This window comes from Dermacentor albipictus, chromosome 2 (genome assembly GCF_038994185.2).
Source record: "Dermacentor albipictus isolate Rhodes 1998 colony chromosome 2, USDA_Dalb.pri_finalv2, whole genome shotgun sequence".
NCBI lineage: Eukaryota > Metazoa > Arthropoda > Arachnida > Ixodida > Ixodidae > Dermacentor > Dermacentor albipictus.
Genome location: NC_091822.1, coordinates 151946150 through 151962416, shown reverse-complemented (window position 1 = coordinate 151962416; position 16267 = coordinate 151946150). Strand labels below are relative to the sequence as shown.

The following is a 16267-nucleotide window of genomic DNA, read 5'->3' as shown; positions in this document are numbered from 1 at the left end:
TTGGTGGCCGGATGTGGGCTGCGGGGAGCTGCGACAAGATGAAATTTTCGGAGTAATTATCGGAAAGCTTTCTCGTTCACTGTGGGTGGGGTCCGGGCAACGGGCCTGAACGCGTTCTGTAGACGAGAGTCGGCGAATCGTGGTGCCCACAGGTAGCGATGACGACTAGGCGGGCAGCAGTAATGTCCCCGATGATTCACTTTACAGAGCTTCCGCAACACGCAGCCTCGTGATCGACACGGTGCTGCTGATTAAATATGATCCGGAATGCGGGAGAGGCACGCCATGGGTGGGCCCACAACGTCATGCCGGGCACCTTGCATTCTTGAAACGCCTGGGTTATGGAAGCACTTCACATAGCGTTACTAGCATGGCTGCTAAACAGGAGATAACCTGCTCCGACAAGCGTAAAACTCGAAGCCAGCAGGGGCAACGAAGGAGTCCGATAGGCGCAAACCTCCACGCCGGTTTCCGTCTCTTACTGGCATCACGAGTGGTTCCTGCCCAAATTGTCAGTCATCACTTACAGCGCATACATAGACAAGGGACAAAAATGGACAACTAAGACAAGCGCTTGTCTTCGTTATCCTTTTTTGTATGCGCTGTATGTATGCGCTGTATGTCTGCGCTGTAAGTGATGATTGATACCATGGAATACCAACTAGCCCGTATCCAAACTTTGCTTCAAGTTGTCAGACTCGACTCCGTAAACCTTTCCCTACCTTTCTCGCTCACCTAGATGCACCTGTACACCTCCTTTTATATGAAAGTGATGCACTCTTTTTGCCAATTTGTTTGTGTAGCAACGGCGACATGACAATCGAAAACAATTTGTAGGTGAGGCGGCAGCGCCCCCATCATGTCCCCCCTTGCTGCCGCTGCTGACTACGCCTTTATTTTACGAACAGGAGGTCCCCATAGAACTTTATGCTCCGAGACCTCCTCCTCCATATTCCTTTATAGTAATGCCTAATAAACTTGCCACTGCAAAACAATCCTACATCTCCATATGCTTGCTGCTGAGTCTGTTCTTAAAGCACTGTCACATGTCAGTGCAAAAATAACACGGGAAATGATTTCCTCCCATACTGCTGCAAAACCATTGCGGGGGTAAGCAACAAGATGGCAGGTTGAGTCAGTTGGTTGAAGTTCATGACGTACTGACCTTGAAGCACGCCAGCAGGCACACAAAATAGAACAAAAAGTAGAAAGGAGGTCTTGTCCTGTCTGCTTTCTGTTCTGTTTTGTATGTAGGTGGGTGTGCTTCAATATCTGTCCATTACATATAATGCTGGATAAGAACTGGGTGGTGTTATGAAAACAAAAAGTGATAAATGGAAATGCAAAACAAATGAATCAATGTAAAGTGCGATACAATAGTCAGCCTTGCAAAACAAAGAAAAAGAATAATAGTTCGAAAATTTTAAATACTAGAAATGAGCAGGAGAATCGCACACTTTTTTCTTCTTGCTTGTTATCCTAATTTGTCCCGTGCCAGTTTGGCACTAATCATATGATAACTCCTTTTTCATTCGAACCCACAGTCAAAGCTTCCCTCCAATGAAAAATAAAACACACCGCTAGGTCAGAAAAATTTCTTTACTACACAACATTGAAAACTAGAAAATAATATCTTTAAATATGGTATATAGACAAGTTATACAGCCACCAAGGGTACTACAGCCTTTTTTCTTTTTTCACATTTTCTTTTTTTTTCTTTTTCTCAGATCATGAAGACAAACCTTTCGGAACAAAACTTCAAGGCACAACCTCTAGTGCAACAAAGTTTGAAACTGGCCACAATTTCGTTTCTTGTAAATCTAACACAATGCGGGCGCACACGTAAAATATGGAAGTTAATTTGTTATTATAACTAAAAAAATAGTAAAAAAAAATACGAAACCACATTTCATCAAAGTGCAGATAGCCTAGTAATTAGTAAAAATATACAACCTCTCACACACTTATTTAAAGCAGTGAAGCGCAGGCGACCATTTCAAAGAAAACAAGTGCAATGAATTAAAACAAGTAAAATCATTTAGAGAGGGCAATGGGAAAGGAATCACAGCCAAGATCCACGACCACATCTCACCAGGACTGAAAGCCCGAGAAGGAAAGTTTTTCCATCACCAATAGTACTACTGTTACAGCGCAAGAACTGAGTGACTCGGTGTTTTAGATGCAAAAAGGAAATGCACTCAATCCATGATATGTCTCCCAAAAATCACATCACAGCACAATGCACAAAAGCTGTGCTGCCATATCTGCAAGGAGATGGCTCCAGAGTATACAGTTGACATACGTGAAGAAGGCACTAGGTTAAAGAGAGCACCACTAAGTTCGGGAAACGAAAGTGCACCAACTATGTATACTACCTGCACGCAACCATGCTTTACCTAGCCTCCTCCCCCCACCCCCAAAGTATTGCTAGGTAATGCACAGTCCCCAACAAATGAAATGCAATAATGCGCATTCGCTGTACTTAGAATGCGTGTGACGTGCGACAATGCGCTAGAAAAAAATACGTCTTTAGTACAGGAAGAAGAAGACTGCGCATGCTCATATTTATCTACATCGTCACACCAACCCGACGTGCATCGCTTGCATTTATCACGTTTCATTCGTTGATCGCTGCGCACAGGTACCGCTCGCTCTATCACAACAGTGAAGGTGTCGGCACACAGATAAAAAAGAAAAAAGAAAGATACAGTGTGTGCCACTTTCGTGCATCAAATGCGTAATGAGCATGCCTCGAAACTCTTCCCATGCATTGCAGGGACATGTACAAGACTCAGCTCCATTTTGCCATAAGTCACTGCAAAGGTGCATGCGTACACGGAAATAGAAAAGAGCTTGCCGGGCACATGAGCATGGTTTGGTTAGTCCCTAGTATGGTGCAAGTAAATGTATACATCTTCAGCCATTAGTTAAATGTTACCAACAAAAGAAGCTGTATAGAGGCAAGAACGAAAAAACGAAGGAAGCGAGCCTGTCACAATGGTGACCTGAAGGTGTACATGTTGTTTAAGCCACGCATACATAAATATCTCGCAACACCACAAAGAACAACAAAACAGACTGCTGGGACTTAAACGAAGACTAGTAAAGCCATGGCGCTGGAAACTCAGAGGAAAATGTGTCTACACAACCGATTCACAAACCCAGCGCACTTCTTGCTACAGCGAAAGCAAAAGCGCATTAAGGAGGGCAAACCATGTGCAGATTAATCTCAGTTGAATTCGTCACCACATTATGTTGAAACTAACGGCGTTGGCTACAAAATATAACTTCAACAATCTTGCACAAACTTGTCTGGTCATCCCTGTGTAAACAAGCCAAAAAAGAAGCGAAAAACATCATCATCTCCAGATTCTCAAGAAAGCCTTGAAGGTATATCACACGCTTCCATGCCAGATCACTTGAGGGACTAAAGATGTGCCTTATGGACAACAATGAAATTAAAGCGGGCCTAAAAACACTACATGAAGCATCTCCTCGCTACTGAGGTCCTTTATAGGTAACCTGATTATTTACAATGCACACACACGTACACATCAACACAGGCCAAATTATTGCAGTTTGTCTTGTGGAAGCATTTGGGTATGCTATCAGTGTAAACTGCCCTACATCAAAAGTGATGCTACGCATGCAATGAAAGCCAGAAGTATTTGCACCTGTGCTTTGCAAAAATTTCACAGAAGGCGGCGTATATGAGTCATCAATGGAGCCTCGGACGTGTGCCTTTCTTGGTTCCAAAATATGCATGGACGCAAACGCACAGCTAGCTTTACGAAACTACTCACAAAACTCTTGAGCCTGGTGCAGCAAACGTGAAGTCTGCTTAGCGGGAGCTGCTCGTTGAATAGATGCAAGCAAAGCAAGTTTCTTCAAAGAGTGAGATTGGTTCATCAGCTTCACACTACCTCAAAAAGATACATTCCCATTTCAAAACAGCACATGCAAAGCATAAATGGACAGTGTTTAAACAAAAGAAATGGCCCACTCTCAACTTGCTGAAAGTCTTCACATACCCATAACTGACACACAAAAATAAAGGGGCTTCCACTGTTCTCACCTTCCTTCGAGCTTCACAATAACAGGCTTTCTCTGTCACACCTGAACAGTACTTGACAGGGTTTGAACATGCATGCACACTATGAATGAAGCAGTCTCTCTGCACAAAGGTTCACACAGCCTTTGAAATGCGACAGCCACGCAGATAATGAATGACCTGTCTCTGCTCTAAGTTCGCAGGGCTACCATGGCCGCTGGCACTTGTCTCTCACGTTCCCTTCACTCGCCACCAATTGTTCAGAGCGTAGTGGAAGTGACGGGCGAAATACCATGCACAAGCAACGTTGGCGGTAATCCTGACGTGAGGAGGTCCAGTTGGCTGAGATAGGCAAGGCGCTGGGCGTCGCCATCATCCGATGGGGGCGGGGGTGGCGGCAGGTACAGGAAGAGCACGGCCGTCGTCTGACTGTGCTGCTTGATCATGGCGTTGACGGCGTGCAAGTAGTCCTCACGCGGACCCTCGAGCAGGCCCGCCACGTGGTCCCACAGCACCACGCTGATGGTTGCCTCAATGCGCAGCAGCTGCAGCATGCTCTCCCAGTGGCGCCGGTGGCGAGCAACCTGCTCCCAAGAGCACAATACAAATGTGGCTGTGGTAGCTATAGGTGGTAGTTATGCGCAATGCTGGCTATTCCATCGGTGCCTGCTTCAAAGAAACGACACTCATGTACTAGTACACTGCCAATAGGCGAGAAGTATAAGCGGATCCACAATTTCAATTTTTCGTTACTCGCAACCATACAGATTAAGAAACAATGGTGCACGAGTAAGCATAGAGGAAGTTAACTGTGATGTTTTAAGTGAACTGTACAAATTTAGTAATGAAAACGGACACGAAAGTGGATGAAAAGAGAACTTGCCGCAGGTGGGGATCAAACACGGACCTTCAGCATTCTGTGTGTGTGGCCTTACCAATTAAGCTACCATGGCAACCATTCTCCCACCCACTTTCTTAGGTGTTTGTCTATGTGTACAAGATTAGCCCTGGGAGTTTTAGCCAGTACCTCTCATGGCGAAGACAAAAGACGGGGAACATCTGTTTAACCACAGGTATCACATAGTACATCAGCTTTGGAGCTGGCATTGTCTGTTACTTTGCTTACTCCCAATAAGACTGATGGACTATACTTATGGGTACAAGATTAGCCCTGGGAATTTTAGCTTATGCCTTTCACGGCGAAGAAAAAAGACGGGGAACATCTGTTTAACCACAGCTGTCGCATAGTACATCAGCTTTGGAGCAGGGATTGTCTGTTACTTTGCTTACTCCCAATAAGATAGATGAAACTTTAAACCAATCCCACCAAATAACAGATAGAGCAAGCAAGCAAGCAAGTGAATGAATGGGAGTACTACTGCAGGCAGATCCAGCAATTGACCTGCCTGAGCATGCTTATCATGATGTGAAGGCCTTGTCTGCACTACATCACTGGTCAGCGAGAAAAGTCTCCGCCAGAAAGACAGAAAGACGCAACCGTTTAACAACTTTGGAGCCATCAGGATAATGAAGGTCAAACAGCCCACTCACGCAACAGCCTTGTTTGCACGTGGCTAACATCAGTGTGCATCACTCCTTAAAGCACAGTGCGCGCTTCACCATGAAGCCTGCTATGTTGCCTAAAACGACAGAAAGCTGAGCTAGTTGGTAAGAATTCATTATGCAAAAAAGAGGTGAGGCATGCAGACACGACACAAGAGTAGAGAACCACAGGCTTTCTTTTTCTTATCAGGCTGCTGTCTAGTACCTCACAAGATGAACAAAAGGAATCTGATTCCTTTCTTTTTAATTTTAATTCTGGAGTTTTATACACCAATACCACAATCTGATTATGAGGCATGCCTAGCAAGAGGACTTCGAATTAATTCTGACCTGCACAAGCATTTTGTCAATTTTGCCCTCATCGAAACATGACCACTGGGGCCGGGATCAAGCCCGTGGCCTCAAGCTTCGCAGTGTAACATCCCAGCGAACGGGCTACTGTGGTGAGCTACAATGAGAAATGATGACATCACAACATGCCAAAGTTACATTATCAATAAGAGCCATCCCTTTGGAACACAACCAAGCCCCCCGTGCTCTGCGCTGTTGGCAGCTTAGTGATGCAAGTGAAAGCATGGGCCATGAACACACCTCCTCGCCGCCGTCGCCTCCTGCGCCGCAGGGCCCGATGCACATGAAGATGCGCAGTGTGGTGGCATGCTTCCAGCCCGGCACCATGTGCAGTATGCACGCCAGCTGCATGGTGAAGAGCCAGCAGTTGTCGATGACGCCGGGGCTGTCTCCCGGGTTCAGAAAGTTCAGGGGCCACACGTCAATGTAGAGGCGCGTGCGAGACCGTACCACCGACGCTTTGTCCAGATGCTGAAAGTGGCGTGCCAGGCACACGTTCTTCTGCATCCAGAACATGCAGTCGTACACCATGGCCACATACTCGGCTGGACCCAGCGGCCGCTGCTGGCTTGATGCGTCCCGCAGGCCCAGGAACTCCTCCTCACGCACCTGCCAAGTAAGGACAAGGATGAAGTGGACAGAGCTGTGATGACACCATCTGGGCATAGTTGTGTGAAATTGTGAAGCAAGGCCGCTATTTCTGCCCAGTATTTTGCACGTTGCGCTGCATTACTATTCCCATCTCAGCTTATCGACACTCAGGTTGTGTTCTAAAGCTTAAAGGGATACTAAAGGAAAAGATTAGGTCAAGCTAAATCGAAAGATTAGGCTTCTGTAGTAATGAATTCAGGATTCGTAACGAGAACAGAGCTTTTATATCTGAACATGTCTTACTTATTCTATTAATTTTACAACCCCAAGCTATGTGGAATGGAACTATGAAGTATGTTATAGTGAGAGGATTGACCACCTGGGGTTCTTTAACACACATCTATATGACATTTTTGCATTCCCCTCACAACAGAAGGAAGCCGAAGAGAATAAATGAGTGCTATTTATGAATTGTAGCCAGTGATTTTACTTATGCGTACCCAAATGGAATGAACTTCCAGAATAGCACCAGTTTCGGAGTATGCTTCATCGAACTCGTCGTAATAATGCGCCGTTGTTCCCCTTGCTTCTTGACGAATTCTGGTGTTTTACAAGCCAGAACCGCAAATTTATTATGCGGCTCGCCATAGTGGGGGACTCCAGATTAATTTTTACCACCAGGAGATCTTTATCCTGTCCCCGACGTATGGGACAGAGATGTTTTCATTTCACCCCCACTGAAATGCGGCCACCGTGACCGAGATTTAATACTGTGACCTCATGCTTAGTAGTGCAACACCATAGCCACTCAGCCAGCGCGGCGGGGCTTACTCTTCAAAAAAACTCTCCTTTATGCATTGAAGAACAAAAGTAACTGGAACGCCCATGTATTTCTTTCCACAGTTTGGGAAACAATACCTTAAAACTGGTGTCATCATCCTTAAAATTCATTTCATTTCAAGTGGATACATACTACAAACTCACCGACTACAATTTGTAAATTGCAATATGTGCTGTAATGTTATTAATTAAGAAGTTAATTAGTAAAATATTGTTGATTAGTTTACTATGTGTTTTGACTTCTCGTGATAGTAATGTCCACCTCTTCGAATAATCCAGCTCATGGACAAGAACTATCCTATCTGGTACAAGTGATCTTTAAAAATTCCACAACACTTCAATATGATCACCCCGTAGAATGATCAATAAATAGGGCCCGAATGTAAGACACATCAATCATAAAACGCCTTATGTGCAGCTGCAATACCGTGCTGCCACTGAGGCTGTCACTAAGTTGGAGTGCTTCTTCAGAAGGCAGAAGTTCCAACCAATAAAGAGCTTCAATTCATTTGATTCACCATCACCTGTCTGCCCGTCTGTTCGTCACAGTCCGTATGACAATGCTCATCCTTGAATCTTTGCTGGCGTACACCAACCTTGGCAGTTCGCAAGTCCTTGAATGAGCTGTTCTGGTCAAAGAAGTCCGTCGGGTGGCTGTCGTCGAAGAAGCCAAACAGGATGGTGTTGGGCTTCATGGCTCCCAGGCCAGATACGCGAACCAGGTGGTGCAGCCCCTCTTGCACGGACTGTGCCATGGTCACCTCCACAAATGCCTTAACCTGGTTAGACAATGCATGCCACCAACGTGTCACGTCTCTCTTCCACAGACAATGCAAAGAATCATATCACAAATGCCAGCTATCTTTCTAAAAAAAAAAAATCCAGTAGAACTCAAAGCCGAAGATGAAAGCCAACCACTGAACATTAGTTTATGCTGGTTGCCTGAATTCTACTCAAAAGTAGTGAGCCACGAAAGGAGTTTGATGTTTCTTCATCTAAGAAAGGATTCAGCTCTCTACACATGCATAGAACAAACTGCAGAATCTTTTGTCTCGAGTGTCAATTGGTAACGGGTGTCTCGTTTCTTTACATGTGCGTGCATGCAATGTGCCGTGTTTTCTGCTCTCATATAACCTCTTACTGCTTCAAGTGAGCAACACACAATGACCCGAGGGTGAGCACGGGCATGATGACTAAAGAACTGTCACCACTCTCGAATGCACAGCAGTGAGCTTGCCAAACTCAGTTCTGTAGCACCACACTCTGAGTACGAGCCCCTGCCAATTTTCAGCTACCCCGACAGGTTCAGCAACCAACAATCTGATATCGGCAGTCCAACAGTGATAACAGACTCTGGCATTGAACAGCATTCAGCATATCATCAAATGAACTCCCATTTGAGGAGCTGTGGCTACATCATAAGAGTATTTCCTTTTCTCATGGAGGCAAATTTAAAGCTGTTTTCAGCAGCACTTTCTCGCAAGTGTTTCTGCAGTCAACCTTCTTCCAAAAACCATCAGCATTTGCTCTCTGCAGCTCACATCGTTTAAGTACACCATCCTGAATCATGATAGGTGTTTGCATCAAGTCTGACATTCAAACCTTCATGAGCACACACACAGCAGTAATATCATGTACCCTTTATAAAGTTAGGTTGGTTAACAACATGTCCAACCAAGAAACTCGACGTTTCAAGGAGTTTCGGGGCCAACTCGGTCCTTTCATCAGTGTTTAAACCACGGATGGCGGCTGGGAGCAGCTTTATTGAATGTACGAAGTGTAAACAAAGGGCAGTTTCAGTAGGCTCTTAGTAAGTCTTTTTCCTGCTGTTTTAAAGCACAGGGCAGACAAAGGGAGCAAAAAAGAGTGCGGACTAGGGGTGGTGGAGTCAACAGTGAATAGAAGATACTGGCGCTGTGGTACACCACCCGCTTCTCTCCTCTCTGTTATGGTGAACAGGCTGTGAATGTATACAGGTGGGGGTATGTATGTTGGATGTTGGAGACGTCACATACAGTTGAATCTCGTTAATTCAAACACGCTTAATTAGAACTTTTGATTTATTTGAAGACTGGCATGGAGGTCCCGTCAAAGTTATGTGTATTCCAATCAGCAAAAACGCTCGGTGATTCGAGCGAGCAAGCATTTGCAACGGTTAATTCAAACACACTGCACTCTGACAATGCTCTCACCAGCGCACCAAATCATGTGGCGACACCTCCGACCATCATTTCTCTGACACTGCCATAGAGGAAGAGCTTAGGGGAGACCCTTCAACACCGCGCGCAATGAAAAAAAGAAAAAGGCCACGGCAGACATTTATGCACAGGCGTGTGCAGGCGCGCATCACCAATTGGTTATGTTAGTGACGGGTGTCCTTTACAGTCAATGACCAATTTTCCAGACCCCCAATTTTTCGAACATGCCTGATAATTCGAACGCTTTCGCGGCACCCCCATGTACCCCACAGAGTCAATATATAAGAACGTTTGAAATTTCGGACACGAAAAACCTTCGCCGTCTGATTTTCCGGACTTCATGCCATGACTGCAGGTCAGAAACGGCATTAATCAAAGTCACCACCACTGCCACTTTAATTATTTCGCTGCCTCGAGCCAGGGCTCTCGCACGCAGACCCGCTGGCAGCTGTTGCCGCACTGCGGCAACGCTAGGTCTAGCTAATTCGGCGTTTGCTACCAAGCTTCTTGCTGTTCGGTACCATGTTTCTCATTGAAACAATTCGCCGCTATTAGCAATGGCACTGACTATGCCATTGTAATTCTTGCCAATGATTTTGGAGTGTGGGCTGGTTCCCGAAAGTCAGTTTCGCCCCAATACGGCAGTGTCACGCAGTAAAGCGTACCAAAAGTTCGAAGGGGCAATCGTCACGGGACGTGGTATGTTTCCTTTAATGATACACACGTGCACCCACCGTCTATTATCAGTCTAATATCAGATTACGAGCACCGATACGCCTAATAACTGACTGTAATTTGTAAATACGTGTGAATAAATCTTGTGGAACTTCCCACTCATGTGGTAGATCAGTGCAGATGCGCCACTGCAGGTAGTCTTCCATTCAATTAGCTTCCTTTAATTCGAATCAAATTTTCGGGCCCCTTCGAGTTCGAATTATCAATATTCGACTGTACTACGTAATCACTAATTAGCCAAACCAGACAAGCAATCCTGTCAAAATATACAGCTTTCCGAATATGTTCTTGAGCTGTCTAGACTAGCTGCTATGACCAAATGGCGAAAACTTTCTCAAGGGACAAAACTCGTAGACGCCGCCTAAGCAAACAAAAATGTGGCCAACAGGTCACAGCTGTCCTGCCAACACACTGCACCTTGAGCTTGTCAAGCAGGGCAAGCCAGTAGGGGTACTCCTCCAGGACAGGGTCGGCCGCGAACTCTTTGGGCGAGCCGACCTTGACGTGACCGAGCACATACAGGCCACTTTTCTTGAGGTCGTTGGCGAACAGGATGAGTGGCAGTGAGGAGCGCGGGTTGGCAACCAGCAGCAGGAACTGTGGCCGCCAGTACTTGACGTGGTCCTTGCGGCTGTCCAGCAAGAGAAGGTACTTGCGTACCTGTGCAGAGAAAAAAGAACAAGGGCTTCGCTTGAACAGGTTTGTCGGCTCAATACACATTACACATCTTCAAGCAGCAAGGGCATCTAGAGGAGAATTCTGCAATCCACTGCAATGACCTGTGAATAAAACATCTCACAGGCATAAAAACAAGATGGAAATTAACAGGAAGACAGTATTCCAAAACAATGTGGCGTGGTGATAGTTGGTGATCACCACAATTGAATATGTTCATGTGGAGAAGAAACGCCACAAGGAAGACAGACCGAAGAAGTGCTCCATTGTTGTTTTTCCTTTTTCTCTTTCAAAGTAAGAAGGTGCTCATTTTTCATCGTGAGGGTAACCTTGTGGTCACGGTAGTAGAATAAAAGAGACGGGCAAACGGCGCCGCTTTGCCAATGCTTCAAGCGTTTCACGGCTGCTCTAGAGTTGCCACCGCTTTGTGCAAGGTGGAAGTATGACTATTTCAGGCCCATTCCTCTGATTCGCAGTAAGTGAAAGCACACAGTCAGAGATGTTGCAAGCTGTCAAATCGTATTTTTATGTCTTGGCTGTTTGAGAAAGAACTTCACATCGTATTGCCATACACTATACTGCATTCCATACATAGCAGTCAACGTTGTGGAAGCTATGCAAGAAGTTCAGTCAACAAAAGTTATCACTCCGCACGTTCCTTCCATGCTTCGCTGCATGCCAACAGTGTTCACTCGCGCGAGAATGCCCGTGAGGGGCCTCGTGACGGGTTGCAAATAAATAACCCGAAAAGAAAACAAAAATAAAAATGATCTAAAACACTGCATCAGCAACCACATACCACAGTGTGTTTGTTTCTAAGGATTAAAACTGAGACTGTATAAAAACAATTGTGTGCAATTGCAGTCAAAAGACATCGAACAATTTCCAAAAGCAAATGAAGCCAGTGAAAGAAGTCTCTCTAGCCTCCATAGCATTGACTGCTATGTATGGAACGGAGTACAGAGAGGTATTAAATGGTGCTGAATAGTTTTCTATGCTTAAAACAGACTGCTATCACAGATTTGCACAAGTAGCATACCTGTAGGTGGGACATTTGCTCCCTAGTTTTCTACTTCTGTTTATTTATTTTTCTTGATACAGATTGCTTCTAGGGACTAAATGACACCATTGTGAAAGGACCGATGGTCAGAATGAAAAATTTTAAGATAACAATTCTTCACTGTTTACTAGAAATTGAAGTATATTAACATTTGTTAATTAACAACATTGTTATTGATAACAGCATTATTATCATTATCATAATTATCATGATGATGATTACGTTGAGCTCTTTAGAGCAAGGGCACTGGAAAATATAAAGCATGTCACAATTATAAGATTATACAACATTGACTGTGAGTGCAACTTCATTCATCTACAGGTGGTTCTGATGCTCAAGCTTTCAACATGCAAAAAATAGAAATGGAATAATATGGCAAATATTGGACATGAAATTCAAGACATTTATCTTCAAAGCTGTTTATTCAGGGCAACCGGGTACAAAAATTCTACTTTGCTGTAGTCGTGTTAGCCACATTTTATCCAAGCCAAGTTATCCTTGTAAGATAGCAAGGACACGATCAAGGCCAACGTGCTGCATGAGAACATGTCAATGAAAATGTGCCACTATGCAAAAGAATAAATTGAAAACCAGAGGCCAAAAGTAAAAAAAAACAAGAAAATAGAGTTAGCAAGGTGTCAAAACAGGTGTAAAGTCATGCTTTGTAACGATGAGTGCAGGAGCATTCGTGTTCATTTACTTTTCTGCACTCAGTCGTAGTGTTACTATATCTGCACCATTTGTTTTCATGCTGCATTGTAACCTTGAGCAGCTATTGATTTTCTAGCATATTCTAAGTGTACTCACAATTAAGTGCCACGTAACCAATAAAACTGTTTGGTTCTTATTTCTTAGCAGGTTAATGTTTCTTTGGGGAGCTCCACAATAATTAAACAAGTGCTGACCACGCAACCGAGCAATTTAGTTACAGCTCTTGCTTAAAGCAACATTGTATATAAGCTCAATACACACAATAAGGTGCAAGCCAAATATTTTCAGCACAGTACACTGACCAGTAGGAATGTTCATGCTCCCAGAAAAAAAGACGCATGCCGCTCACGATCAGCAGCCTGTGCCGGTAGTGTCGAGATCGCCCGCGCCTAGTTGTAATTTATAAACTATATACAGTCTGGTACACTGATTTTTGTATACGAGCAGACTGAAAGCCTCAGCATACTAGTAAGAACACGAACTTGTTATTACAGGATAATTTTCTATATACACTGACTGTTTACAGCAGAGTGAAAGCTTGCAAAGCGCTTATCCAGACCTGTAGGACTGCCTTGTCACCTGGCAACATTGGAATAAACTCGAGAGGAGTGGAGACGCACTCGCAGCGCTCGTTTCGCCACCTCTCCTATTCTACCACCATGCCTTGCAGTATTTTGTTTGAGGTGCAAACGTAAACTTGTTGCATATATACATATATACAGTAGAACCTCGTTGATATGTTCTCATTACGCACGTTTTCCCTGTGGCAACGCTCACAATCGAGAACAACAAAAAAAAAATTATCGAATAGAGTTATGCTCATTTTTGACCGGTTCATACGTTCCCGGAAAACATGATTTATTGACAACAATGTTGAGTACGTTGCCAAATTGTGATCGTATGATACATTTCCTGGCCACTAGATCGCATGCAAATAAGAGCATGCGCAAGGTGCACGTGATCAGGTACAGTATATACCTGCGCGCTGCGGTGGCTTCACTGCAATACTTGCCCGCAGGTCTCGCATGAAAACGCCGGTGCGCACTCAGTTTCTCATTTCGGTAGCAGCAAATTTCTGGGGTCGTCGCACATGGCATTCACAAACCACTAATCTTATTGCGACAAGCACCTTCGCCTATCTGTTTCACAGCGCATGGTCCTGCCGGAAGCATAGCGCACGCTCTTATTAGGCGATAACTGAAACTCGCCTATGTTCCCTGCTGCAAATTGTGATCGCACACATTTTCTGGCCGCTAGATCCCATGTGAACAAAGAAAGGCATGAGGCGCGCGCAATCAAGAACAGATACAGTTGCCCGTCTCACGTGAAAACAACGGTGCCAGCAAATCTCCGCCCCGGTCATCGCATGCCGCATTCGCAGCTCTCACCGCCAGAGCTACTGCGACAAGCATCTTCCCCTATCTGTTCTACAGCATGTGGTGCGTAGTGCCATTGGTAGTGTACGGCCCACGCTTTTAGCAGGCAATAATCCAAACGCACCGCCATTCCCTGCTGCAGGCGGCGCGACGTGACCATCATGTTTCACTTCGGCGGCATCCGGCAGCACCCATCAGCTCGATTTCTTTTGTTTCGGTTTCCTGTCACCCTCTTAAAATGCTAAGCAATAGGAAAACAATAAAACACATCTCGGGCCGCAACAATCTGCGCGGCGCTTCTCATTACGTATATGTAAACAACAGCTGAGTCTATGAAATCTTTGAGTTTTAGGATTGTGTGTTTTCTCGATTAGTGCATTTTTTTTATGTATGAACGAGGTTCTACTGTATATATAAATTTATACACATGGAGATTGCATATGATGACCTAATGCATTCATGCAATGTCAGCTACGTTTCTGCAACTTATTTGCTTCTCACTCACCCACAGGGAGAGAACATTTCGACTTCCTTCACTCTGCTCTACACACCTGCTTGGGAGTGGGAGGAGGGTCAGCTACAAAAATGCTGCCAGAAAATGAGGTTGTTGCCATTATGTCTCAACATGGCGAAGAGCATTAATTAGACGTTTGATACGAGGCAACACCCCCCATCCATCAACGCCTATCCAGAAGTCAATGCAGCATGGACACCGACTGTTGACGGGCCCACAAAAGGCCCCTACCACTACCTGGCAGCCTGAACTAATGATGAAAGAGGGCCAACATCGAATGCTATTGTGGGAACAGCTTCGACCTGGGATTCCTAGGTTGCTTTCCTGTACCCACTTTCATACCGTCAGAGGTGAAGTGCTACGGAACGATGTCATATCATTGGTGGGGTATTGCGACTGATTTGGCGATAGTGACTGGCCTAAATACATTCATCAGCTTCCCTATTGAGTGGCCTAGGGAAGACGATGGTATTAAATGCGGTTACCTTTTGTGAAGTGGGGCCAACGTGTCCGAATGTGAACTTGGAGGTTTAACATGCTCCTGCAAGGAGTGGGCTTTCGTAACTGGAGCCGTGTAACTAATGCCAAATAAACTCTTTTTCCTTCATTCCTACTACTGAATGTATTCACCAATGGACTTGGTGGATTCCTGGCCCAAACGCCACCTCGAGCCGCAACATTGCCCTAACAAAGACAAGTCCTCTTGTCAGAGTCACTGCCCACTCACAGCTTGAGTTCCACCCGCATCAGTGATCCTTTAAGAAACGCAAGTCACTCTCCTCTACAGTTTACTGCAGCAGTGGCCTAGTGGTTGAGCATCCACATCGTATATGGGAGGTGCCGAGTTCGAATCCTGGTGCCACCGGAAACCCATTGATTTTTCTAATGGGTAGATATGTCCGCTGGCCTGGTGCTCACTCACATGTGGGGGTTCGTATCTGAAAAGGGGGCCCATGGCTATAGATCTCTAGCTGCGGTCTTTGGGTCCCCCTCGTCCAACCACAGACAGCCTTGGTTCAGAGCCTCCACAGTAACTGTGGGACGCAGACTATAGCCGCCGCTGAGTACCTATCAGTAAAATAGGTACATACAAGCACGCTCCCAACCAGATACTCAACCATTATGGGGACCTCAATGCTTAGAAAGTAATGTTTCTCCCCAACCTATAGGCATCTGCCCATATGTGCTTTGGTATACCACATGGGAAATTGCCACCATGAAATTGATCCACACACCACTTTTTTACGGGGTTTTGTTGTACCCACAGGGTTCAACAGGGTTTGCGTGGCATGGGCGCTTTCCCCAAGACAGTTCACCACTAACTTTCGAAAGCTGTATGTCAGGCTCGGAGACGCATGCGCCCATTTGGATAGCCAATGCATAAACAGAAGCAGCGTGGTTTTGCACCCACGTCCTTTCGCAGCCAAAGTGGAGACTGCACCACGAGGCCACAGCTGCGGCCAAGCATGTGCACAAGTCAGCATAGCATTTATTCATCCAGGAGACAAGCACAAGGATATCTCTGTGTAGTAATAAGAGTAAAGGTATGCGGTCTAGCATGTTCAAATTTCAAATTCTTTTTTCCATGACGCACATGTCTAT

The 16267-nt window shown here is 45.2% G+C and overlaps 1 protein-coding gene across 2 annotated transcripts in view; it reads right to left on the bottom strand.

Moving 5' to 3' along the window:
* Positions 1-1581: 1581 nt before the first annotated feature.
* The window catches only part of LOC135899856 (solute carrier family 12 member 9), a 39551-nt gene continuing 24865 nt past the window's right edge, over positions 1582-16267 (bottom strand). Inside the window, exons 11-14 of one of the 2 annotated variants that reach the window (XM_065429246.1) lie at positions 10747-10989; positions 7921-8175; positions 6206-6574; positions 1582-4635 (exon numbers count right to left, since the gene is read on the bottom strand). In XM_065429246.1, the coding sequence (XP_065285318.1) occupies positions 4312-4635; positions 6206-6574; positions 7921-8175; positions 10747-10989 (1191 nt within the window). In that variant the 3' untranslated portion in view covers positions 1582-4311. The remainder of the gene's footprint in view (positions 4636-6205; positions 6575-7920; positions 8176-10746; positions 10990-16267) is intronic. The other variant, XM_065429248.2, reaches the window with a different exon arrangement.